This window comes from Trichoderma harzianum, assembly GCF_003025095.1.
Source record: "Trichoderma harzianum CBS 226.95 unplaced genomic scaffold M431scaffold_6, whole genome shotgun sequence".
In the NCBI taxonomy this organism is placed as follows: domain Eukaryota; kingdom Fungi; phylum Ascomycota; class Sordariomycetes; order Hypocreales; family Hypocreaceae; genus Trichoderma; species Trichoderma harzianum.
The window spans coordinates 2,136,563-2,161,711 of record NW_020209254.1 but is presented as its reverse complement, the minus strand read 5'-3'; the positions used below and the strand labels follow the sequence as shown (position 1 = coordinate 2,161,711).

At 51.9% G+C, this 25,149-nt stretch overlaps 8 protein-coding genes across 8 annotated transcripts; 3 read left to right on the top strand and 5 right to left on the bottom strand.

The window, feature by feature from the left end:
* Positions 1-137: 137 nt before the first annotated feature.
* Positions 138-1,958, bottom strand: M431DRAFT_85448 (hypothetical protein; the record flags this gene model as incomplete). Its single annotated transcript, XM_024923558.1, has 3 exons — positions 138-659; positions 732-1,667; positions 1,815-1,958. The coding sequence occupies 3 exons, from the start codon at positions 1,956-1,958 to the stop codon at positions 138-140; spliced, it is 1,602 nt and encodes a 533-aa protein (XP_024774869.1).
* Positions 1,959-8,362: 6,404 nt separating this feature from the next.
* On the bottom strand, positions 8,363-8,650 carry M431DRAFT_508596 (hypothetical protein). Its single transcript, XM_024919135.1, has one exon. It carries the CDS (start codon positions 8,577-8,579, stop codon positions 8,424-8,426), a length of 156 nt encoding a protein of 51 aa, XP_024774868.1. The 5' UTR covers positions 8,580-8,650; the 3' UTR covers positions 8,363-8,423.
* Positions 8,651-11,939: 3,289 nt separating this feature from the next.
* Positions 11,940-12,470, top strand: M431DRAFT_438756 (hypothetical protein). The gene has a single exon (XM_024915176.1). It carries the CDS (start codon positions 12,050-12,052, stop codon positions 12,317-12,319), a length of 270 nt encoding a protein of 89 aa, XP_024774867.1. The 5' UTR covers positions 11,940-12,049; the 3' UTR covers positions 12,320-12,470.
* A 1,622-nt stretch (positions 12,471-14,092) lies between these two features.
* On the bottom strand, positions 14,093-16,677 carry M431DRAFT_84360 (hypothetical protein; the record flags this gene model as incomplete). The annotated part of the gene is made up of 3 exons (XM_024923422.1): positions 14,093-14,394; positions 14,544-16,218; positions 16,480-16,677. The coding sequence occupies 3 exons, from the start codon at positions 16,675-16,677 to the stop codon at positions 14,093-14,095; spliced, it is 2,175 nt and encodes a 724-aa protein (XP_024774866.1).
* A 2,275-nt stretch (positions 16,678-18,952) lies between these two features.
* M431DRAFT_86142 (hypothetical protein) lies at positions 18,953-19,222 on the top strand (the record flags this gene model as incomplete). The annotated part of the gene is made up of 2 exons (XM_024923642.1): positions 18,953-19,088; positions 19,149-19,222. 2 exons carry the CDS (start codon positions 18,953-18,955, stop codon positions 19,220-19,222), a joined length of 210 nt encoding a protein of 69 aa, XP_024774865.1.
* A 572-nt stretch (positions 19,223-19,794) lies between these two features.
* M431DRAFT_84685 (hypothetical protein) lies at positions 19,795-21,300 on the top strand (the record flags this gene model as incomplete). The annotated part of the gene is made up of 2 exons (XM_024923459.1): positions 19,795-20,258; positions 20,319-21,300. 2 exons carry the CDS (start codon positions 19,795-19,797, stop codon positions 21,298-21,300), a joined length of 1,446 nt encoding a protein of 481 aa, XP_024774864.1.
* A 161-nt stretch (positions 21,301-21,461) lies between these two features.
* Positions 21,462-22,271, bottom strand: M431DRAFT_508591 (hypothetical protein). Its single transcript, XM_024919134.1, has one exon. The coding sequence runs from the start codon at positions 22,243-22,245 to the stop codon at positions 21,541-21,543; it is 705 nt and encodes a 234-aa protein (XP_024774863.1). The 5' UTR covers positions 22,246-22,271; the 3' UTR covers positions 21,462-21,540.
* Positions 22,272-22,923: 652 nt separating this feature from the next.
* M431DRAFT_85712 (hypothetical protein) lies at positions 22,924-24,998 on the bottom strand (the record flags this gene model as incomplete). The annotated part of the gene is made up of 4 exons (XM_024923590.1): positions 22,924-23,500; positions 23,560-24,198; positions 24,264-24,514; positions 24,612-24,998. 4 exons carry the CDS (start codon positions 24,996-24,998, stop codon positions 22,924-22,926), a joined length of 1,854 nt encoding a protein of 617 aa, XP_024774862.1.
* Between the last annotated feature and the right edge of the window lie 151 nt (positions 24,999-25,149).

Below are 25,149 nucleotides of genomic sequence, written 5' to 3'. Positions count from 1 at the left end.
AACAAAAGAAACGTATGGGGCATTCCCATGCCAATCCTCCAGCCAAGCCTTCCATCCATCCATCCATCCAATGCATGCTGTCCTATCCCGCCGACATTACTGTGCCATCTCCCATGCAAGCCATATAAGAGCCCCCTTCAAGGTGCCTTTGGGGCTGGATGGTACACTGGCACTGGTCGGATCCCGATGGGGTGGCCGTTTGCGTTGTGCACCCGCGCCATGTGCTCTGTGTCTGGCTCAATCTTCATGGGAGCCCGGTTCTCCCATATGTTTGATGAGTCCATCATTTCGCCGTTTACAGAGGCCATGTCTTCGTCCCAGCGATCTTGTCGTCCGTATACTTGGTTAATCACGTCGTCCTCGTTGTGGGGCGTCTGGGAAATTCGCAGCATATCGTCGCTCACAGGAACATCGCCACCCGGTTCTCCTCGGCCACTTGACCGTTTCTTGACAATGGTTTTGCGGCGGCGACGGATGCAATCGTCAAGGCCATCAATGTATATGGCTTCTTCCCACTTCAGATCGTTGACAATCTTAATCTCAATGTCGCTGGCGCTCAGCAGCATGTTCCGGGAGCCACCCATCTCATGGAAGCGGTCAAGGATGATTTGATATCTCTCCTTTTCGACCCTCTTGAAAGCGGCTTGAAGTATCCTTAACTATTTGATGAAACGCAGTAGTTAGCATTGCCTACATTTTCAAAGGCGATGGCGTGGTGGAGTTGTACTTACATCTTCGGGAAGCCAATCATAGAACTTGGACCGACCGCGTTTGAATTTCATTTGGAGCATTTCTTTGCCGTGCTTCTTGTTGAACTTTTTCTCAAAGTCGGCCTGGATACTGTCCCACATGTCCTGTCCCCTCTGGGAGCGATGCCGCCACCTAGACTCGAAGATGCAGCGCTCCTCTTCGGGGCACCCCTTTTTGATGGGAGGAGGGATTTCTTGGCCATAGCAGTTCTTGTGCTCATCGCCAGGATCAGCCTGGCTGCGAAGTGAACCGCCGCCCCTCTTGGACGACCGCGACTTCTTATTCACTCGTGTGCTGCCCTGGGTTGCAGAGCGTCGACGAGGAGAGCCGCTGGAGGAGCGTCGAACGGTATCGGCGCGACTGGTGTAGCTGCGGTCATCTGTGCTGGCCCGTCGAACGTTGTGGTAGTGTGATGGGTGAGACTGCACGAGCAGAGATGCTGGGTGGGAGCTGTCACGGGGGTGCGGTTCCATGGGCAGTTGACGAGGTTCACGTATCATCATGGAGTTTTGGTTGCCCATCTCTATGGGAACGTAGTATGAGGGCTGTCCCTGGTTGTGCATTGACTGCGTATCCGGGCCTTCAGACACGCTGAAGGACCCGTAGTAGGGCTCTGTTGGCGGGTTGGGCGTGCGGCGGTCCTCAGGTATGTAGAAGTCCGATGTCACCGGCACCTGACTGTTCATGGGCGAGCCATTCGGCGCGTTTTGGTTGTGCATGTCGAACTGGTTGTTCCACGGCTGGTGATACATCTTGGAGCTTCCAGGCGGGGTTGGCACTTGGGTATAAGGGGTGCTCGGAGGAGGAGGATACTGCGGTGCCAATTTGCGGATCTGGTGCAGTGGGGGAGAGCTGGTCGTGGAGATGGGAGTGAGAAGGCTAGAGTCGCACGGGGCAGGGATGTTGAACGAAGAAACCTGCGAAAACGGACGATTGGTAAGCTTACAACCCTGGCCGGAGCTGTGAGGGGAGAGCAGACGGAGAAACAGGAAGGCAAAGGATCAAGCATTGATCTCTTTTGGGGGGTTTGCTGTGTGAAAAGGGAAAAGGCGTGCAAGACTCACTGCTGAGAAAGGGGCCACTTCCGGATAGGCTGAAGTGCCTGCAGGCGCGATGGATCTGGCTTCAGACAAGCCGTGGGATCCTGCCAGGTCACCTGTGTGTGGTAAACCTGCAGGAATATACTGTTGTTGCTCTACCATGTTCATGCAAGCGGCACGTTGGATAGGGCTCCTTGGGCGTTTAAAAAACACAGCCAAGGTCTCAATTCGGTTGGGTAGCGGCGGCAATGCAGCTGCAGAGCTTGCAAAGTAGACGTTATCAAGAGTCAATTCTCTGCGGTGGCGCAAAAGTCGATGACTGATGGTAGATGACCTACCTGTACCTTGAACGGTATGCCAAGTGGGGAGCAAAGAAGGAAATTGGGAAATAAGATGGGAAAATGAAAGAATATGCGACTTGTGAGAAGAAACAAGTGGTCGCTTCAAGTCCGTAGAGCGACACGTTTATGTATTTGAGAAAGGGCGATTGGAGGTGAAGGAGGGGTGGGCAGTTTTGCAATAGCAATGAGCCGCCAAAAGATTTGAGGAATTCTGCCTACCGTGGCCGCGGCCGTGGTTGGTCAAAGGTATAACGATAAAGTTGGAGATGATCTAGCTGGGGAAGCCAGGACAGGTGTAGAAACGGCAGATGAAGAAGAGAGCCTTGTGAGGAAGTCGGAAACAGGAAGAGATGGCAAGACTCTTTGTATAAATGGAGGCTCAGATCAAGAGCCGGGTGAGCTCTCCAAGGTTGCAGGGCCGTGAGTCGACAAGCACGGGAATCAGTACAAGTACATACGAGCCGTGGCCTAGTGCGTGCTACCTGGCGCAGGGATCAAGCGTCAGATCCTAGTTGACCAGGGGGTTCGGGGAGTGTGGTTGGAGTCGTATGGCTTGGACCAGGGTCCCCGGTCGATACGGACAGGGCTGGCAGTAGTTAATGTACATACAGTGGGAGACACTGTTGTGCATGAGATAGCCGCCGAGGCGTGCGGAACTGGAGATGGGGGCATGTGGCTCCAGGGCATGTTTGGAGAAACGGTAGGGGCGTGCGCGGGCGTTCTCCAGGAGACTCCGAGTGCCTCTGCATCGAGTGCGACGAGTGTAAAATCAAGCGTATACGGTGGACACATGACAATAGCAACGTAATAAGCAGCCAAATCCGAGGAGATGAAGGCAGAGAACAATCAATAGCAGCGGCGGGGACACTAGACAGTCATCAATTCGCCATCTCCCGGGCTGGCGATCAGTGAGCACGGGCAACTGCGAGTGATTGCCAATATGCCCCAATATCAGACCTAATTTGCTGTCTCTGGTTGCATCATGGCCGCTGGTCACAGCGCTTGGATGACGGAAGCCTGCGTGTCTGGCACAGCAAAACCCACACAAGACAAAAGGGGGCCATGAGGGGTAATGCCAGATGATACTGTAGAGACATATCGACCTACTTGGTAGGCAGGCAGATACTCGTGCGCAAGGTACCTTGAGCAGCTGAGACGAGGAAAAAGCAATTCAAGGTGCCACTGACGTATCCGGCAAGTCGCCCTCAAATCCCAAAACACCCGGTCGAGATATAATCCCAACAGCTCGCGAGGCGTTTGCAACCAAATGGTTTCTGTAGAAGCTGGCTCGTACCCTGCCTCTGAGAACAGGCTCATCAGCACTCGACCGCATCACGAATACGTGTAGAGGCTAGCTGGATGAGGTGTCATCAGGCACGCCAAAGTAACGGCGAGAGGTGATAGCCGCGTCTTTCCCCAAGTTAGGACCCCGATGCAGCCGGCGGGAAGCAAAAGATCAACTTAATCTCTCCGAAATCTTGGCAGGACTGAAAGAGGCGGCAAAGAAGATTCGAAATGACGCGGGGGGAGAATCGTATCCAAGGCAGAGGCAGCCGCCACGAGCGTCAAGCCGGAGGCAGATTTTGCTGGTGAGGGTGCGGAGGTTCTTCGTGGGCTGGTAGATCACGCCCCGGCATAGGGCAGAAGGCCAGCGCATCACATCAGAGGCAGAGGCAGAGCAAAAGAGAGACACATCGATTGCCGAGATCGTACTAGCGAGCACTCTGTTAGCATGAATGTGACAGATGGAGAGAAAATGAGGGAGCCTCAATAGCTTGGAGTGGCAGAGATCAGGCTCCGCTTGGGGGTGGAGAATTGGAAATCAGAATTCAGCAGGCGAGTTTAGGGTTGTTTTGGCTGAAGTGTCTTCCTCAACAGGACTAGCGCCCTTTCTCTCGAAAATGGACGCAATGGTTCAAGGGTCTCTGGTCTCTACTTTCGCACACTCCTGCCTTCCAATGGTGGTCAAGGTAGTAGTATCAGTACACCTGGGGTACTCTGGCTTCAGTCAATGGCATTCCCGAGCAGAAGTATTCACTAGTACCTCGTATGCTGGTCGTTCATTCCACAGCTCATCCTGACAGCAGGAGCGCACCTGTCTGTACTTGCTACGAACCTGGTACCTTGCCTTGCTCCGGACTCCGCTTCATATTGCGACAACCGGGGAAAAGAAAGTCAGGGTACGGTGGTACCTTACTGCTGTGCGAGTCCTCGTACGTGTGCATGTACCTTAGTGCCTCCTGCCTTTGCTGCAGGCAGTAAAGCGCAAATCTCCTCCAGTCTGCCTTGACCAGAGACCACTTCAGCACTGCCATGGACGTTCATCCACAGTGCGGCCCAAACTGCGACCCATTTGCTTCCATGGAATTGATACTGACGACCTACGACAAATTCCGTATCCTAGGACTGTACGAGTAGCAGACGCTCTGATACAGCGCCTGCTGCGCGCAAACCATTTGCGACGCTGCTTGCTAGTGGTCTGTCAGAATACGTGGCACTAGAGCGCAAGATCCATCCGACAATGGAAGCCATGGTGTCCCACGCCACGGCTAGCTTTCGATTGTGTCCTGTGCCCTTGGATATTTCCTCAGGCTAGCATCTGATTCACAGTGCCGCTAGCGCTCATGTTCCATCTCAGCGACAAAGTCTCAAAAGCCTCTGCTCCACGTTCAATGAGCTAGCATCGATGGCTAGACCGCCTAGACGAATGCCCTCGACAGAATCTCTGTACAATGTTTCCGCTATCGACTTACAAGACAGACGATCATAGAAGCCAGCGAATACCCGTCACGAACGACAGCCGCGTATGTTCGGAAGGCGGCGGCATATGCCTAGTCCATGGCAACCTAGGTACTCGTATCTGATCTACCGCCTACGATTATCGTGCGTGCGGCTGTTTATGCTTCTTCCCCGCCTAGCTCCGATCAGTGGGTTTGCCCAGTCACAAACTGTGAAATGACGAGAGTCACCAATATCTATCGAGATGGATACCCCTGAAAGGGGCACGACGGCATCAAAGTGCTGATCAAATAAGCTGTCCAGTGTCCTTCAGGTGGATTGTGACTGGTAGTCAAGGGAATGCTAAGTCTGTCGCTCGCTCATCCACTTGGCATTCAATTAACTTCATCACACCATTCAATGGCCTGCTAGTCTAGGCCATTGTGTATTTTCAATAGGTACCAAGGCTAATTAGCGCAGTGGAAGCTTGCCACGACACGCTCCGTGCTCTGGCGCACGGCTTCACACAATCTACTCTTGACGCCTCTAGCGCAGCACTGTTCCTCAATCAAATCTCATACCAAACGTCAGCCGTTCTTCAACACCAGCGGCATAACCGAGCTGCTGCTGCTGCTTCTGCTGTTTTTGTTGCCTGCCTTTGCCTCTTTTGCATTTTTTCAATTCTTTGCTTATAAGGAGTACAATAACATTCCTTTGTCTCTCATCTAGACCATGTTTCAGACATGGCTGCTTGCTGAGATGCTAGCGTTCAGCTCCTTACTTAGTTCACTTGGTGAGATATTCAAGTCCCACTTAGGACAGTGCGGCGTTCATGTTTAAACCGCCCTATGAAAACGCTAAGCCTGTCAATCATTGACCGAGTCAAGCGAAAGGCCTAGGTGCGAGGGGCATGACAAACAGACAAGTCTTGGTGCTCGAGAGGAACAAGTCTCTCGGATAGGTACGACTGCTCATTGAGGCCTACTCGTACATATTGCTCGAGATTTCAAAGGTCGCACTTGTTCTGTCCGATACCCCCGTCCAGAGTTGTATCAACGCGGCGGCCATGCCTCAATTTCCACGCTGTCGGGACCGTACCATACCATTCTCAACCCTCGCGGCGGCGGAGTAATGGACTTTTGGTTCTAGGCCACGACAAGCCAGCCCGTATGGGGAACTATACGGACGTCGTCCGAGAAGCAACGGTGCTCTTTGTGGCAGTGACCGAGGAAGATGCCTGGCCTTGGGATATGCAGTTCCGTGACCATGCATACAGTCCCCAAACGGTAGCAGTTAGCCTACCTTTCCTTGCTTCCGCTGTAGAGCTCACCAACAGGAGGCATGGCTCTCATGGCTCATGGCAACTCATGGCACTCATGGCACTGCCGACGCGATCGTGCCAACGCTCGAAACCTCTCCCGTTAGCCAAGGCTGTTTCTGGCTCCGGCTGCGCGCACAGCTCGGCACTTCCAGAATAGTCGCACCGCAAGTCCAATTACGGCACATCACTAAATGTGGAGTGCCAACATGGGGAGTCGGAGAGATGACCGCCGACTGACGACAGTGTAGGGCGGTGGCGCCACACCGTCTCCCATGCCCTTATCTGCACGCATTTGAGTGGTGGCAGTACGACGGAGGGGAAACCCGAAGTGGGATGAACGAATCACTTGCCCAACCAAGGCCATCAATAGGGAGAAAGAAGCCGAGACTGATGGGCCAGCCCATGCGCCTGTATGATCCGACTTGGAGACCGGGTAAGGGGGGAGGGCAATCTGGCCGAAAGGCAGCATTTTTTTTTCTCTCAGTCGCACTGCTGGCTCAGGCGGACGAAACAAGAGAGTTCGGCCCCGCGTCTGGCCACTCATCTGATGGCGCAGCGCTCCACTGCGCTACTGCATACTAACATAGTGCGATCCGAGCCGTCGGGACGCGCTAGCAAGGATATATTCGACTCGCATTGGACGACAGTGACGCACGCCCCCTCCACTGGGCCAGGTATCCCTGCGACTGCCCGCACAGCCCCTGCCCGGCCAATGGGCGACCGCTCCGGACTGGCGCGCTAGGCCCGAAGCAGAACACATACGCGCGCGTCTACCCGCTGTGAAAGGGCCTGCCATTGGGTACCGACAGCGCCATAAGCGAGCCTGTGCTGTAACTACAGACTTCCCTCCTGCACGGCCAACACACAACCATCCATCACAAGAGAAAAATGTGTTGGCCAAGAGACAGATTAGTATCAGGATGCCTGCCTTCTGTGCACCACTCCTGTCGGGGGCTCTCGGTGCCGCATTGAGCGCTGGGCTGGTACTTTGCCTCCTGCGATGAATATCTTAGCCTCGGGCCATTTGGTGTTTCTCCGGGGTATGTCGTACTTCTGTCACGCGAATACATGTAACCAGTCTCTCTTACGAGATTTACTGCACTGTTGTTTGATCTGCGGCCTCAAGAAGCGACCTTGCCCTGCCTCGCCGCAGTCTGGGACCTCTGCAAAACGCAAACCCATCAAGGCAGCCTTGAGTTGAGCCATCCAACAGCCTTGCTTGGTGTCGTTTGAGAAATGCCACTGCCCGCATTCTATTCGCCAACCTGCGCAAGTAAACACTAGCAGGACATCTTGGTTGCTACCAATGGCCTTTCCCCTGGCCTCTCTCTTGACCTCTCCTTGTCCCTGTTTGCGTGATTTGCACGCTGTGTTGTTGGTCGCTGTAGGTCAGAGGCATGGAACGTTGTGTCTCGGCCAACAAGTATCTGCACCACCAGGCATATCTCACCTTCGCGCCGCTTTCTTCTTTGCGCGCAAATTTCCCGCTTTTTCTACACCTCTCGCTTTATCGCCGTTTGCGGATCTCTGGGCGAGCTTCATGTTCCTAGCTGTCATCGTTCATCAGGTGGCCCTAACCGGCGGCTATTACGATGGCGGATCCTCACGTTTGCTGATCGTTGTTCTTGTTCACATCTAAGCGCCGACTTTGCAGCCATTTCTGCAGTGGCTCTGCCCCATTTCTGTTATATTTCAAAGATCCCACCGCATCTCACACCCCTAGCCGCGTCAACAAGTCGTCTCATTAGCCGCGAGGCGACCAACGATCGAATGATACGCCAAAGAATAGAAGCCGGCGTGCCGTCTTCAACTTTCTAGCTCTGTGTGACATTGCAATCCATCTGGATGCTTCTTCAGTGTATGCAAACTGGGCGCTACCGGATTGTTGGGCCTTGTTTCGGCTGGCTCTTCTCGCCCTTTGTCCCGTGCTTCTCCACTCACACACTCGTCTTCAATCTCCCTTGCCCATTTTTTCTGAGTCTGCGTCTCAAATGGTCTGGCAGCTAGCTGGCTCTTGATGGTTGACGAACCATGATTGAGAAATCAAACAATATGCGTCCACGATGTCCGCCGCAAGGCGTTAAAGCATGAGATAGCCGACATCTACTCATCGAATCTGTGTCTCTTCAACGACTTGGGGAGATTCTGCCGCGTAATCAAGTCTCATTTGATTGCACTATCGAATCATGTACCTTGACTACGTCACTTCTCCTCTTTCCCCTGCAGTGCACCATCTGCAAGCCGCCCCTTTCGCTATTCAAACGCTCCTTCGCGATCAGCCAGCATAGCCATCCTTGATCTTCTTGAGTGATAGCTAGGCACAGGGCCAATATCCATCAACGCTTCGCTCTGCAAGATACCGTACACCATCCGCTCTGGACCAATCCCGATCTCCCCTTTGCTCCGCATTCCAGAATGCGCTCACGTCTGGTGAATTCAGTTATGCCTACCTATTGAAGAGTTACACCGTTCATGCGAACTAGATTTCAAGATTCTTGACCAGAGTATTCGGTTACGAGCTCATGGCCTAAGTAGCTTTCCCTATGAACTCTATGGTGAGACGAGTCACACCATTAGCTAAATGTTAGCTTCTGCTCGGATGAGGAGTCAGAGCGCTGACCACTTGTCTTGCCACGCTAGAGCCTTTCTCCCCGGGATAACACGGCCCAAGTATGTCGAGAATTGCCACACAACCGCTGGATCTGGCGGATCCGCCCTATGCCCTGACAGAGTGTCGAATGGAAGGCAACGATCAGGCTCAGGAACAAAGATGATCGATCCCGAATCCAAAGTCCCAGCGCATGCGGGTCCCCTTCCATCCACAGCTTGGTTATGCCTGGATAAACGGAAGGAGCCCGAATGAAGGCACCACTGCTTTCTTTTTCCCCTGGTTCTCTTATGTTGTTCATGTTTGCAACGGCCATGCGCATGCAAACACTGGCAAATGGGATGATGCCTGCCAGCGTTCTTGACTACTCTACTACGATATCTAAACTTCATCTGACCGCTAAGAACTCCGCAGAGTCTTGCCCATCTGTACAGAACAGGGATATAAGTGCTCTGGTACTTTTGTCACTCCGATCAACGGTCGATGCTTGACATGTGGACTAGGAGGATGAACTCGAAGAAGCAACTCCCCCTCCCCCTGGATAGCTTCTATCATGCCCCATCCCGACCCCATCCCGACCCCATCCGTGATCCCTTCCTCCTGATCCTCATTTATACCAGCGCAGCTCGCTCTGTACCCTATCCCTGGTTGCAAATCTGCTACAGGGCTGTCTTCTGGGGGCGTGTCCTTCTTGCTTCTCGCGGAGCTCACGGGCCAAGGCCGCACCGTTGCTGCCCACTTGGCGCCAACCTCCACAGCCCACGGTGTAATTCACGGCTCGGCATTGCCCATTGTGCCGCCGAGTTTGCCTCAGTGCCAGCCCTTTTCATGCAAGCGTATGAGATGATTACGAGCAGCATTCGACCCAGCCAGCCAATAGCACTCCAAGAAACACACTACTCCATCCATCTTGACTCGAGCCCTCCCCTTCCACTGATGGACGGGTGGAAGCTCATCCATGCCAATTATGCTTTCAAAGCAATGGAGCAAATCACAGACGATCATCTTTGGCCGTGACAAACGCCGGCTCCAGGAGCGGATGTCTAGCCCAAAGCCCGATTGCACATCACCCGCACGCCTTAGCTTCTTTCGAGAGGCGCCATGCTCTTTTCCTGATAATCTCGGCGGATGTCACCAAAGCCGAGAACAGCGCTCGTGCCTATCACATGGGGACCTCGTCTTCTCGATGGCGACCATTGGACGCTCACACACCGACACTCTACAAGCAATCCAAAGCAAGACTAAGACAGGAGGCATGGTCATAGCAATCAACCAAACCAGTCAATTGCCGGCCATCTACACCTCCGTGCATTGTATGAGAATCTAGAGGAGGGGGGTTGGGAGAAGAGAGGGCGTTCGAGAGCTTTTGCATTCTTCATGAGGCTTGCAGCCTAATCCCATCAAGGAAGTGCCAAGCGAGAAGAAGAGCTCTCCATGTCAAGGAGCACCAAGTGTACAGTGCTTCTTTCGAGTCTATCGACTATTGCGGATAGTTTCCTAGTCCCCAATCATGTGCACTGCCTAAATTTGCTCTGCCGTGCCCAGAAGGCCCGTTTTCTTCTCGTTTCCGTTGACAGAATAGTCTGTGGGTGCCTGTCACTGCGCTCTGTCTGGGGATATTCCCACAAAAGGTCGTCAACTCGTTTCATCATACGAGTAGGTAATCGCCTACTCCCCTAAGTCGACGAAAGGGGCGAAGTGCTTAGAGGTTAAGTGACATTAATGACGGTCCAGAGCCAGTAAGTAGTCACCTATCCCCAAGGAAATCAGAGTTCAGAACACACTGCGAGCAGGACGCTTACTTCTACAGTTATCTCGGGCGAAATTCTGTCCATTGCTCTCCATTGTTCGATGATTGTGAGCCAAAGGAATATTCACGGCTCCTCATATGAGGAATCAAGAATCTCAAATCCACAGTGGCCACCACATTATTTTCTTAACCTTCCTCTCATAGGTTTCATGCCAGCAATAACCTATAGGCGCAAACTCATAGAGTCTGGCCACGGGCGCGGCCGGGACACCACACCAAACGCCGTCAATTCGCGTAGATCTCTGCGCCTCTGGATGGATCGCGCTCAACGAAGTCTACCTATAGTTTGATTAAACGGCGGCGACTTCTTGCCTCTCAAAAGTCTCCGCAGGATCGGGCCAAGGTGAACCATACAGCTCTCGTGGTTCGTGTTGGTTCCCTCCCGGATCGCCTAGGCTTTTTCTTCTTTCTTGCTCTTTCTTTTCTTTTTCTTACTTTTTCTTACTTTTTCCCTGTCCTGACAGGAATGGAGGCAGGGCCCCATTTTGCTGTTGGTCGACCAACATGGACTTTTCCTCGATCGTTCTTAGACTTGGGAAACGCCAACACCGCTTCCGTCTCCCCACTTGGGTAAATCAAGCTCGCCTTCGCCTTCGTGGTCAATACCAAAGAGTGGCCAAGGCTTTCTCCTTAGCTTGTTTACAGAGAAAGATGTACTCCGTATGAGATTGGGGAAAGATAACTCGGAGGAGACATCTAGCAGGGTTCCTTCTAGACTGAGGGGGGTGTGCAGTCTTGGGTCACGGCTAGTCAACGAGACGACTAGAGAGCTGGTAGGCATCGTTCGATGACGGTATTGGATCGAATGGCAAATTTGCTCTTCGCCCCGGTCTCGGATATTGGAGTGATGTGCTGGTTAGTGTTGATTCGAGCCATGGCGGATGAGCAAATTGTGGCCCCGAATCGTCATTCAGCTCGAGCGTGATTGACTGGAAATCCGCGCCTCAACCAAGGCAGAATTTGATCTGAGATGAGGAGAAGCGAATTGCGAGATGCGTCATTCTTTATACGTTGACTATCTTTTCAAACAGATGTCGTTATATGCGGTCTCTTTTTGGGCCGCTTTTGTGGCCTCGGCCCGGCCATTTCGGGTGGCCAAGCGCGACGACACGCCACGGCACAGCCAGCATATAAGAGGATCCTCGTGAGACTTGCGCTGTTGTGGATGAAGCGAACAGGCGGCAACTAGGCACAACGGCATCTGGGCAGTATGGGAGATGCCTTTCTGTTGGCGGCTTCATCCGCTTCTTCCCGCCATCTTGGTGTTGGCAAGAGGACTAACACTGCCAGACTCAACACTGCCCGGCAAGAAGAGAGAGATGGAGAGAGAGGCAAAAAACGGGTTACGAACGTGCATTACGCTACGGTGAAACGATCGGGACCTGCGACCAACATGCATCCGTAGCTTTCTTTACTTTTTACCTGGGGGGAAGGTCAAGATAACCCGCATTAGGACGGGTGATGGCGGATAAATGCAATATTGAACGACGAGATAGACCTGCTGTTGGACCAGGAGATCGATTTTACAGGCACGAGCTTCTATCTCAAGAGTGGCTTCCGGCTTTTTACGACTTTAACCTGGTTGTAGGATTCACAACTCGATCCAAGCGAGGTGACAGGGCAAAATGGAAGAGAACTAAAGCCGGCTGTCTACAAATTCGTACACAAGCGAGGGGTTCTTTTTTTCTTTTTTTATCGACTGTTCCCCTTTTTTTGAGAGGCCGGGGCTGACCAACAGCAGAAGAGAATCTCGTTTAACACCCTTGAAGGGGGAGGATCAGGATCCTGTGTTTTTGCTGCTCCTGTCCGCCTCTCCCCGCTGGAATGGCTGTGGCTGTCAATTACCGTCGCTGAAAGTAGTGTGTGAGGTTTCAAAGCGGCGGTGTTTCTGCTTTGCCTTGCTTTGTTACTGGGTGGTTCGTAAGGAGTGTGAGATTGTTTTATTTCGAGATGACTGAGACAATTGCGCTGCTTGTTTAGTTTGTTCAAAATCCATCCTCCAGGTCCCTGGATCGCCCACTACGCTACGTAGTTAGTTTTGAGTTTTTGTCTCGGCGTTCTTTGGACGTGAGACACCCATCGATGCTAGTTTAGTGTATGTGTTCACTTTGAGTTGAGTTTCAGGGACTTTGTTTCTTTTTAGATGAGGGGAAATGTAGTTCATTTTTGGGGTCTGTGTAGAATGGGATGTGTGAGTACGCAGACTCTCATCTTGGTGTTCTCTGTGATCTTCTCGTGCGTGCATACCATTTATGGGAGACTACTTATGTCTGATGTTTCGTAATAGTAAAATGAATCAAGATCTTCCAAACTATAGATCTAGAACATTTAGCATCATTTCACAATGATCTTTTATTGTCTTACATTAGTATTTCGTCTCATTTGAAGTGGATGCGGTGCTCTTTGGGACGAGCTGTATTACGATTGTCTTGACTAGACGCTAGCATCTATTCACTGCTATCGTTCCTATGATTCTGGAGACTGGTGTGGATATTCGAGTCGGGATATACTACCTAGAACGGTAACATTTGTTTTGGTATTGTTCCTTTTGATCATGTTGGCGTTATTCTATCCATGGATGTCTTTTTACTGTTGCTGTGGCGTATCATTCGCAAAACTCGTCATGTTAGGAGTCACTCACTACCAAAGAGAAAAAGACAACGAACCGAAAGCAAAAGGTGTAACAATATTTGAGACATGAGTAATTAATCGCCAACTCCGAAAAACATCAGGAATTCCTCTTGTTTCTCATCAAATACATTGAAAAATTCTGTGGAGGAATACATACCACCAGCTCTAGGGTAGCAAGCCGAAGATGAAGATGAAGCCTCGCAGCGATGATGACATTCAACAAGGACGTATAACAACACGGCAGGATTCATTCAATATACAGTTATTCATTACACTACTTACGTATTTTGCCTGTATACCGGTATATCACAGCCCAAGCCCCTTTTCCGATGCGCAAAGACGAAACCAAATTGTAAATCCAAAGCTGCCCCATTGCCTTCCCCAGATATATTTTCCCACGGGCAGCACAATAAAAAGAAAAGTATGAAAAGTCATGCCAACGTATAAACATAGTGAATCCCAAAGCCCAACATAAGAAAATGACCCAGGTATAATGACCGCGAGAGACGTCTACGCGGTATTCCCAGCTCCCAAGCAAAACGATACGCAAACAAACGTAGTAAAAAAGCACTCTGGTATAAAACAAAAACTCACGTATGAAAAACCCCCTCCTCCTTTCCACATGTAACATAATTTTCACGTTGTTGTTCACAGCACGAAGTCAAATTCCGGATGCAACCGATCTAATCCAAGCGGTCTTTCGAAATGTCGTCTCTGCAAACTTGCCATTTAGGTTGGGGCCTCTCCGGTAGCAAGAAAAAAGGAGGATTAAGGAGTAGAGGAGGGGAAAGAAAGAAAGAAACCGACTCATGGATTTAGTTTCCCGACCCCATCAGATTCAGAACGTTGTTCTTCACAGGTTTGCTGGGCATTCTATGCACCTTCGAGAGGCGGTACAAACGAATAGTTGAAGTCAAGAAGGCCGTCCAGCATCCAGTGCTGGGGATCGAAGAAATCATAGTTGGTGTCGCCATAATTCATGTTTCCAATTATGCTGGTCGGTGCGGGTGGAGGGGCAGACAAGCCTGGGGCGCCTGGTGTTAGTACACCATTCGCAGTAAGCATGTTGTTGGACGTGGGGAGACTGTGTGATGGCATCAACGTGCTGTCAAGTTGCGACGACGCGGCTGAGGACTCATTGGCCGAATCCGGATTCGTAGGGTGCTTCAAGGCAGCTGCACGGCAAATGTTAGCTTTCCATTGAGAAGAACGAAACAACACACTCGCTTCTCGTCGAGACAAGGCAGAGAGAAAAGAAAAGGGGGAATATTCTGCAGGTTTCAAGTGCAGCTGGTGTACCCACAGGCCGAATTGTATCGCTTACCTTCGAGCGATCCTCTGCCCAAAGCTTGATACTCCTCTCTCCATCTCCAAACGGAGTCGAAAACAAGGCTCATACTGTGACGACATCGTACTTTAAGTTGCAGGCTGTCGTCGACTTGGATGGGAGAATCGTCTTCGCGGTTGTAGTTCTTCTGATCCAACCGGGCACCGTTCCACATCTGCACCATTAGTTCGGCCAAACGCCACTGCAAATCGTTGGTAACCACACTGGTGGCACGGATGGCCTGGATGGAGCGGTGGAAGAGGTTTCGCCCGCGTTGGAAGTCAATCGTCTTGGAGAAGAAGGACCGCATCAACTTGAGCAAGGTAAAAGCAGCAGCTACTAACATCTGCTGTATGTAGTTGGTCGCGTAGAGCAAAAAGGTGCCCCCAATATTGTCGTGGGGAGAAGTTACCTTGTCCACCTCCAAGAGATCGTCCAGGAAGCTGACTGTAGCCCGCCACAAGCCCATCAGATCGTCCAAGTAGCCGGGCGTCTTGCTGGAGTCGAAAAATCCGGCCAGCCTCATGTGAAGGGCAGCGGCACGCAAGTGCAGATTTACGACGGCACCCAGCTGCTGAGACATGATGGACGCATACAACTCTGAATACTCTCGTCGGTATACTCTCATGAGCATTGCCCTGTGCTCGTCTCCGGCGACACCTCTGGGATCGCTTGCGTTGCTATACATTTCCTTGGAAACTTTGTCGCAGAATCTTTCAATTTGGAGTCGGGCCTCCAATTCGGGAGAGAGATGCAACGCCGGATCGTCGCCGGGTCGAAGGGCCAGAGTCCAGTCATACAAGGAAGAAGCTGGTTGGCCGTAGCCTGTGCCGATGTTTTGTGCCACAATGTTGCACACGGCCCACGTAGTGACACGGTCGGCAAGCTGCTCCTTATTCAGATCGACTGAGGTTCGAGAGAAGTCTTGGATGTGGTTAGGGCGATGCAATCCGATTCCAGTCGCCGTCTTCATCATGACACCACAGAGGATGTGAGTCGGGTCAGAAGTGGTTGTACTGGTGGGTAATGGCCAGGCGCAGAGCAGGCACATTGCCTTGACGACGTAGTAATTGCTAGGCACTTCGCCGATGGTGGTCCACAGGAACCTGGTCAATGGCCCAGAGAGGTTGGAGATGAGGTTGGCGCAATTGGCAGGGCTAAATCGACGGGCAGCGACAGCGACAATGGACCAAAACAGGAGAGGGTGTTGTTGGTGATATTGGTCTGGGGATTGCTGGGGATTTAAGAATGGAAGAAATGGGTGGTAGAATGCGAAGAATTCGTTGAATAGGTGGGTGACCGCTTCGTCGGTCAGCTGGACCCCTTCCAACTCGTGAGAGAATCGCGGCATGCTATACGAGCCTCCTCTCTTGAGGTGCAGTAGGGACGACACAGCCTCGTCAGAACCCATCAGAGAAGGATTTCGCGTGTGAGAGTAGGTCGCGGTGCTCGGCGCCATGGGAGAGTTGAGAGTGTCGTCGTCGTCGAGTAGGTAGCCTTGAGCCTGGGCGCGGGCGATGTTGCGCCGTAGACGGTCAATCTCTTTTTCCATCTCGGCATGCTTGGATCGCTTCCCAATGCGCTTGAAATTTGATTCAATCTTGCATTCGAGCTTTAGACGGTTGCATCGTGAGCAGCTCTGGAATGGTTCTTGAACGACATTACACCGCAACTATTGCGCAACAATTGAATCACGAATTAGCCACCATGACAAGGCAATCAATTGCAGACCGCGCCGGGGAGGACACGAGACAGGACGGGGTAGAAGAGGGCAGGGCATTTATATATCAGAGCAGAGCAAGGCAGAGCAGAGCAGAGAAATAAAAGCATCAACTCTCTCATCTAAAACTCCCTCGAGCATCTGGAAATAGTAGGCGGGTATGGTGGGGGAGGCGAGGATCGGGACATGGCAGGGTCGGAGGGGCTGACTCACCTTTTGCTGGCGACACTCGTTGCACGCGCGCTTGACGCCGGGCTGGCGCTTCTTGTCGTGATCACCGTTCTCGTGGTGGTCGCCGTGATCATCTTCGTTGATGCTGCCGGGGCTGCTCTCGAGGCCCATGCCACCGCTTCTCTTGCGCTTGGGCATTCCGTTCCCGTGGCGAGAGCTGGCAGGGCTGGTTGGGCTCATCGAAGGGGCCCCCCGGCTAACACCTGGTGAGCCATCCATACCGATGTTTTTGGAGTGTGCTTTGAATCGACGTGTTCCGCCTCTATGCTGGCCAAGAGACGGTGCTTGGCAGCGGCGTCTGCAGCAGTTCGCAGTTGGAGACGCTGTTGCGGTGCGAGGCCGATGGAGGGGGCCGACGCTACAGCTTGGAGGCGATGTCGACTGGCGGCTTTGGAGCGGCCGAGGCTGGTCGCGCGAGGCCGCAGCGGAACAGCGGCGGAGGCCCGGGATGCAATGGAGGCCGGTATGTGTAAGGACAGATTAGCTGGTCCTGAGGCCGAGTGCGGACGATGATGCTGGTATGGCCCAGGATAACTTTTTTTTTTTGGTGATGGCGGAGGGAAAAGTCCAAAAAGCTGGAGCACCCGCAGCCTGGCAAAAAAGTCGATGTGCTGGACTGGAACCAGACGGTACCTGCCGGCGGCGCCAAGTGACTAGGGGAGTGGCCCCGTCGAGAAGTACAGCGCAGGTACTCCGTAATTGCTTAGCTGCAGCGCTCCGGCCGTCAGTCACATCAAGTCCGTCCGTGACAGCAAATGCACCGCCGGCGAATTACTGGATTAATTGATTGGTTGTCCTTGTTCCTTGTCCTTGGCCTGTTCTTTGTTTGTTTGTTTGGTTGTTTCCCCCTCTCTGTTTTATACATCTACCAAGTGTCTATATATATGAATCACTTCCCCAGTGATACTTGGGCATCACCATAAAATAATCCAATAAAAACTGCACAATTCGCTGCTCCGTGCTGGCTGTTCTGTATGCAAGTGCTCGCGGCTGCCAATCGCCGGCGCCGCCCAGCTGCAGGCCGTGTCCAAACAGACCCAGAAATGGCCCAGACGGCCCCCAGACGTTGCACCAGAAAAAGCCCACAAGGCGCGGAGTCCAAGAGGCGAGGGCAGCCACAGTGGGGTCCTCGAGCGCTGATTGGCTCTGCGCCGCATGGGATGTCACGTGAGGAGGCTGGCTCTGAGTTTGGACCAATCACAGGCGGCCAAAAAATATTCAGAAGCGGGGTATCATCAAGCTGCGACTGTGGGAATCCTCCGCCATTGCGACCGCTGATTGGCCGGCTGCGGTGGAGGGCGTCGGTCTCATGGCAAGGTGCAGCACTAATGCCGCTGTGCGCAGCGGAGCTACTGAGTTTGTCTGCACCAGAGCAGGTACTTGGCCAATACTTGTGGCTACTTGTGCCAACTTGTGCCTTGGTGGCGGCCGAGGAAGCATTTCGTCGCAAGAAAGCACACACGAGCTAGCACAAACAAATGCGCTCCGTATGACGGCCTGTTATTACGAGTACTACTAACTGCTGCTAGTGCCTCAATCTGTGACTCTTGTGTACACTTACAAAGTACGACGCTCCATGTGATATCAGCCACCAGCCAGCCGTGCAAGGGGCGACTGTTTTCCGTTTTGCCGTTCTACCATGTTAGTCTTAGTAAAGTCAGCCATTAGTATCATTCCTGCAGCGTGATTCATACCTCATATTAGCTGGCATCTAGAGGTACCAATGTATGAAAAGCTACATTCTGAGCATCTAATTCGCAGTGCAACCGTTTTGTATCTCTACACCAACATGGCATCTCTCTTCCATGCTGTTTGCCTTACCTAAGCACACGGCTCATCCTCACCCTCCCAAAGCCAGAACAGAATCCTCCCATCATGTCATCAATGCCCTCTTCCCAAAACCTCATCACGACATATCTGACTCCCCCTTCAGCTAAACCAACTCATCATATGCGACCAGCCTCGGCATCGGTGGATCGTGCTGCATCTGCCAGATACGGCGTAGTGCCGGCCAGCTGGAGCTAGCCCCTGGCCGCTGCTCTCATTCCATCTTATCAGAGACAAATCGGAATCGCCTGTCTCATCAGCCAACGTGGCACATCTCCATCTCGACACCGCCTTAGACATCCAGTCAATCATCCAATTGCTCTGTGCCTGACGTGAGATTAGCTTGAATAAGCTTTGTCGCCAATCGGGAAGCGTCAGACACTTTTCCTAGCCGGGTATCTTTGCTGGCGCCCCAATTCTTCTGTCGTTTTCTGGAAGCGTGGGGTAAGGTCCAACTTACAGTCTTCCTTAACTGTTTTCATTCATCTACAAGTGATTCCTGAATCAGCAATCCTTGTTTGAGCATTGAATCCAGCGTCAACCGTTCATACTCTCTCCGTTGTTATTGGTCCCTTTCTCTGTGTGGGTTGTTGCCATCCGGCGCATTTGTGTGACACGCAGTGTCATCATGACGGACGCCACGCCAACGCAACCACCCCTCAAAAGGGTGTTGAAACCAGTCCCCGATCGTGGGATTCGGGTGCAATCTTCCAAAACAAAATCCAGTCATCAATTTGCTCTTCCCGGTTCTTTGCCGGAGCCAGGTGGGTGCTGCGCTGACTCGCCATCCCAAAGCGTACAGTAGCACTTACATGACTTGTCAGAAACCATACAAATCAACACCACTTCAGTGCCACAACCGTTTCTGGAGCCGGACAAGCTGGAGCAGTGGAAATGAAACACAAAGGATATCTGATTAGTATTACGACTCTCGGGTTTATTGACTTTACTCACGAGCTTTCGGCCGGAATTACAACCACTTGGCGTCTGAGCTCCGAAGCCACCTGACTAATTCGGCTCCGGTTCGTAATCACTGGCCGTGATACGCGAGACTTTCCGGGGTATGAAGGGATTCAATGCTCACAAAGAACTTACTCACGAGGCTTGGGGGGTCACCACAGCTTCTTTGCCGTGCTTGATGCTACAGTGCCGTTTCTCAGAGCCGACGCTATATCAATAATTCCATACTAAGGTAGTGCTGGATTGGATCTGGCTCCGACCCCGCACAGACCAAGGTAGATCGCCATCTCAAATTCTATCATCGGCTCGGCTACAAAGTGGGTTGAACAGACTCCTTGCTCAAGCCCACCGGGAAAGATAAATAGCTGCAATCAAGGCAAAAGAGCGTTGGCGATACTCGTTGCAGAACCTCTTGGCCTCGATAGCATTTGGAAGCCTTACAGGTTTTCCTTTGCCATCTTTTCTTGTTTTTCTTCCTCGCTTCAACAATACCAGGCCAACGCATATAAAATGTTCCTAGGAGAGACCAAGGACGCGCACGTCGTGCCTTTCATTATCAATGGCCAAGACTACCATCCAGAGAGATCATTTGATGTCATATCTCCAGTAACGGGCAAAGTATCACACCGTTGCGGTGCTGCAACTGTAGCAGATGCTACCGCGGCTGTCGATGCAGCTGCAGCGGCCTTCAAGACATGGAGAAAGTCAACACCTGCTTATCGTCGAGATATTTTACTCAAGGCCTCCCATATCATTCAGCAGAAGACCGATGAGTTGGCTGAGATCATGTCAAATGAGACAGGGGCTGCGACTCCCTGGGCTCTCTTCAACATCAACACGGCGGCAGACCTCATCAGAGACGCTGCCAGCCGAACCTCTGCCATCGAAGGTTCGTTTCCTACTTTGATGGATCCCAATACTAGCGGCATCGTTATGCGAGAGCCCTATGGGGTTGTTCTGTCCGTGGCTCCTTGGTAAGCTACTACACATGTAACTCTGCATTCTCAACCACTCCATCTCACAACTTCAACTAGGAACGCCCCCTACATTCTACCCACTCGTTCTATTGTTGGTCCTGTTGCTGCAGGAAACACAGTCATTCTCAAAGCCTCTGAGTTTGCGCCACAATGCATGAGGGCTCTTGTATCCGCCTTTCACGAGGCTGGTCTGCCCAAAGGTGTCCTGAACATGATTGCCCACGACCGGGACACTGCGGCTGAGATCACATCGTCTTTGATTGCCAATCCCCACATCAGGAAGATCAACTTCACGGGCAGCACCAACGTTGGACGAGTCATTGGAAGACTCGCTGGTGAGCACCTGAAGCCAGTCATCCTCGAGCTTGGCGGCAAAGCGCCGGCCATTGTGTGGGAGGATGCGGATCTAGATACCGCAGCCCAGCAATGCGCGCTGGGCGCATTCCTTCATGGTGGCCAGATCTGCATGTCTACGGAGAGGATCATTGTCCACAAGAAAGTAAAGAGCCAGTTCCAGGAGAAGCTGAAAGCGGTCGTCAACGGCATGTTCCCGTCTGATGGGCCCGCTCCTATACTCATCAACGAAATGGCCGTCAAGCGTAACAAGGCGCTCATCGAAAATGCGACCTCTAAGGGTGCAACGGTGATTATTGGGGATGTCAAAGCTCTTGAATCCCGGAGCGCCGAGTTGCGGCCCATTGTTGTCGACAAGGTTACGCCTGATATGGATATATACAAGACGGAGTCGTTTGGCCCAACAGTGTCTCTCTACGAGGTTGAGACGGAGGAGGAGGCCATTGAGCTTGCAAACGACGCCGATTATGGCCTGACATCGGCCGTCTTCACTGAAGATCTCAGGAGGGGTCTCCGTTTCGCGAGGGAGATTGATTGCGGTGCCGTTCACATCAACAACATGACAGTTCACGATGAACCAGCTCTGCCGCATGGAGGTACCAAGTCGAGTGGATTTGGGCGCTTCAATTCATCCGTCGGGTTGGACGAGTGGGTGAGAACAAAGACTGTTACTTTCAAGAACTAATACTGTCAAGAGGAGCGAGATGTAATTTTCATAGACGGATACCTTTCTGTACTTTTAAGTTGTAGCTGTAGCTGTGGCTTGGATGAATTCAATACTTTCCACTCAAACTTGTCCCAGAAACGTGTCTATCTTGAACAAATAGCTACCATTAGATCACGATGCTAATTTTAAAAGCTTCTATTATTACCGAACTAATCATAGGTCATGTCATAAATATCAGATAATCCCAAGGCCGTAGTGTCAAGACATAGAGCCAAATATATCGCCTCCCAGTTCACCCCCCTCCATCGCCACCATCATCCTCCGCATCGCCGTCCCATCACTCCCACCAACCGACCCATAAACAGCCTCCGCAAACATCCTCAACTGCATCGGGAACTCACGGTCCCCATAATGCTCGATAATATCGCTCTTCTCAACAGGATACCGCAGATTCGAAAACTCGTCATCCATACACAGCGTCTCGCACGCCTCCTGCTTCTCGTCGTTCCACCAAGGAGGCAGCAACCCAGGCACAGCAGCCGCCATCTCCAAGAACTCCTGGAAGCCATATAGCCCGTCAGTGCTCCCGTCGTAAAGACTGCCCGCCATTACTTCTCCTTCCATGGTGTACGTGTCTTCCACACGGAGGCGGTAGGCGTCGACGAGAAGCCTGTATACGTCTTTCTCGGGGCGGTCGTGAAGCCATGTGCCTTTGTCGAGGCGGGTGAAGGGCTTGGAAATGGGTTTGTCTAGTCCCTTGGGGGGAGATAAACGGGTGTTCGTGGGATTTGACGCCCCAGATGAAGAGTTTGTGGATTGATTCTTGGCGCAAATCTTCTTGTGGGCTTTCCAGTCGGCTTTTTGGCAGTCTCGGGAGCAATATGGTGTTGTATGGCATTTGGCGCATCGCTTTAGGGAGACCTCGGGTGGTCCTTTCTTACAGGTGTTACAACTTGCGTCCATTGTGAAGCTGGGTTTCCTGGTTTGGTTGATACGTATGAAAGGGTGATTGATGCCTAACTTGAGGAGAATAGAAACAAGTCGCTGAGTGTGATGAGGAACATTCGAGAGAAAGCCTTGCGGGGTAAAAGTAAACATGCATGACAAACTGACCGGCAATTGGCAATTGGCCAAATCTGCTGCATGATTTATGCCAGATTTGACCGCCTGTAACATGCCGTTGACTTTGTTTGTGTTATGGCATTTGCAAAAGCCATATCGTGATGTTCGGTACCATTCATTGGCTGCTCGGGAGAAAAAATCGCTAGCACTTGCAATTGGATCTAGATATCTAATGCTAAGCCTCAAAAGCTCTATAAATGACATGAAAAACAATGATGGATATGGTGGGCGGTAGGGGGGTATCAGACTGCTTCAAAGTGCCGTATCAAAAAGGAGAGAAAATGGGTGTATGAACAGGCCAACGGGAAAAGTTCAAGCGGTCGCAGCAAAAGATCTATCCCACTGTAAATCAAATCACGCGCATAGACAAAACCAAAACAAATCTTTCAAAAGGGTCACCAAGGAGAACGCAAGTATGAAACAAGACTGTCTTTGTCTTGTTGCGTCTCTCCATCAACAAGTCAACTAACTGTTTCGTTGACATGTTCCCCTTGTCGGCTCAGCCTCCTTTCTTTCGTTTCATGTACGAAACTGCAAACGTATAATAGAGAAGAGCATATTCTGCAAAACGTGGAGAATGACAGCAACGCTGGTGGGCAAAAGCTCCGGCCAGACGGCCAAATCCAATTTCCCCTCCAGCCCAACGTCGATTTTGAAAAACAGGGCAATCAGCCCTCTCACGACGAGACTCGCGACCAGCTCGCACCCCCACGTCACCATGGAGGCGTAAAACGTCAGGTTAAAGTCGTACTGCAGCGTCTCGTCCTCGGCCTTGTCAAAGGCAAAGTATGGGTACACCTCCTTGTTTGCGCCAAAGTGAAGCACCAGGATGCTTCCTAAAAAGGTGGCCATGGATGTGTTTTCAGCCAGAAAGCGGATGAAGAGATTTCGAGTTTGCAGTTTTTGATATGTGCCATATGTTAGCCCACTAAGGCCTAGGATGGTGAGAATTTTGTGGAATAAACGAGTCATCATGATGGGTGAAATGATGACCAGCCCTGTGGAAGAGAGAACTTGAAGAATAACGAATTGGGATGGTGAGCGAAGGCGGGCGTATAGAGCTCGGACGTAGGTCTGGTAGGTGAGCATAAAATAGCTGCGATTATACAGTCAGCGATTCGTTTGAATTGGAAAAGATAAAGGGGAAAGACAAACAGCTTAAAGACCCAGCTCAAAGGATAGCTTCCTACGCGCTCGCCTTCCCTGATGCCCAGCACCCACCCGGTCAAAGCATCCAGTAAATGCACAGTCACTACCCAGCCGTACACATATACAACAGTTTCAAAGTTGTTGTGAGGCAGTGTGCGGAGGTAGATTTCAGCATACGCTTCTCCCAAAACATACGCCATCAGCCCGATGAACAGGGCGACACAGAACCACAGAAACCTCACAAAGCTTGCTGGCAGCCACCGTCGCCTCAGTGATACTCTAGATGCACCAGAAGGAGGCAGTACTCTCAGAACATCTTGCTCCCAGAGGTCTTCGGGGAGATCGCGACGCCGGCGGTGTCGGTTAGGAAACGAGTCGGGCTCTCCTGTCCACCACGAGGTGGTGAAGATGCGCTGCGTCTCAGAGAGAGAGTGCCGTAACCCAATATGACGCTCGTTTGTCATTAGGATGAGAAAGGCGATGGCGACTGGCATGGCCATGACGATGAATGTCCATGATACCCATGCAGTGTTGTGAGCGGTGAGGAAGCGAGTAGAAGGTATGAAGTATACGGGAATGGGCACAGCAAGAGATAGGATGGCCAGAAGAGAGATTGTTATTGGGAATCCAAAAGACTGCGGCCACCTGGTGAGGGAAAAAAAATCAGTCAAGCCAACATAAAACATGACACAGGGGGTAGATGTGCATACCAGTTCAACCTGTAAAGATTGAATACTTTGGTGATCCAAATCAGAGCACTGAGATTATAGAAGCCGTAGTAGACGAAGAGGAAGAACCAAAAGTTGACTTGCACACGGGCCGCTCCGTGACCGGGGACCTTGCTATCGAATGTCGCCGTTGTTCGTATAAGTCGCCGCCAGATGTCATTCGTTTTGTCGCCGCCGTCGCCTTCGTCTGGGAACGAGTACTGCGGGAAAGGCACGGCACACCACGCAACGGCCTGAATGAGCACATGTGTCAGCCTCCGTCTTAGTGCAAAAGCGCTCACCCGTAGATGTTGATGACCATCCAAGAATAACAACGTAAAGTAAACGTACCAGCGCCGCGGGGAGGAAGACGAGCAGTCCATATCGACTCCACCACCTGTCCACCACGCGCTTCACCGCCGAGGGTCTTGGATCAACAAAGAGGTCGATGAAATAGCTCTGCCACAGCCTCTCCCACTTCGAGTCGCCAACAGCTCGGTCATCCTCGCCAGAGCCGTCGCTCAAAAGCCCCGCCTCGATCTCGGCCACAATCAGCGCTCCATAGCCAACGTGTATGCTGTCGCGCCCGTTAGACAACAGTCCCAGAGGGCTGCTTGGTCGACGTGGTCCGATGCCAGGACGAGGAGGCACGGCTCGATAGCGACCGAGCAAAGGCGACGAATCTGTAGGCCGGACGCGCGATTCAGAGCCTTGTGTGAACTGGAAGAAGGCGGGCATGGCTGCCTCCGGCTGAGTGCAGGCAGGATGAAGCGAGACAAGACAAGACAAGACAAAGACAAAGACAAGAGATGCAAGGCGACGACAGCTGCAGCGCTGCTCGTCCCTGCTGCTCGTCCCGTCCTTTTTTGGTTTGTAACCACAGCCCAGA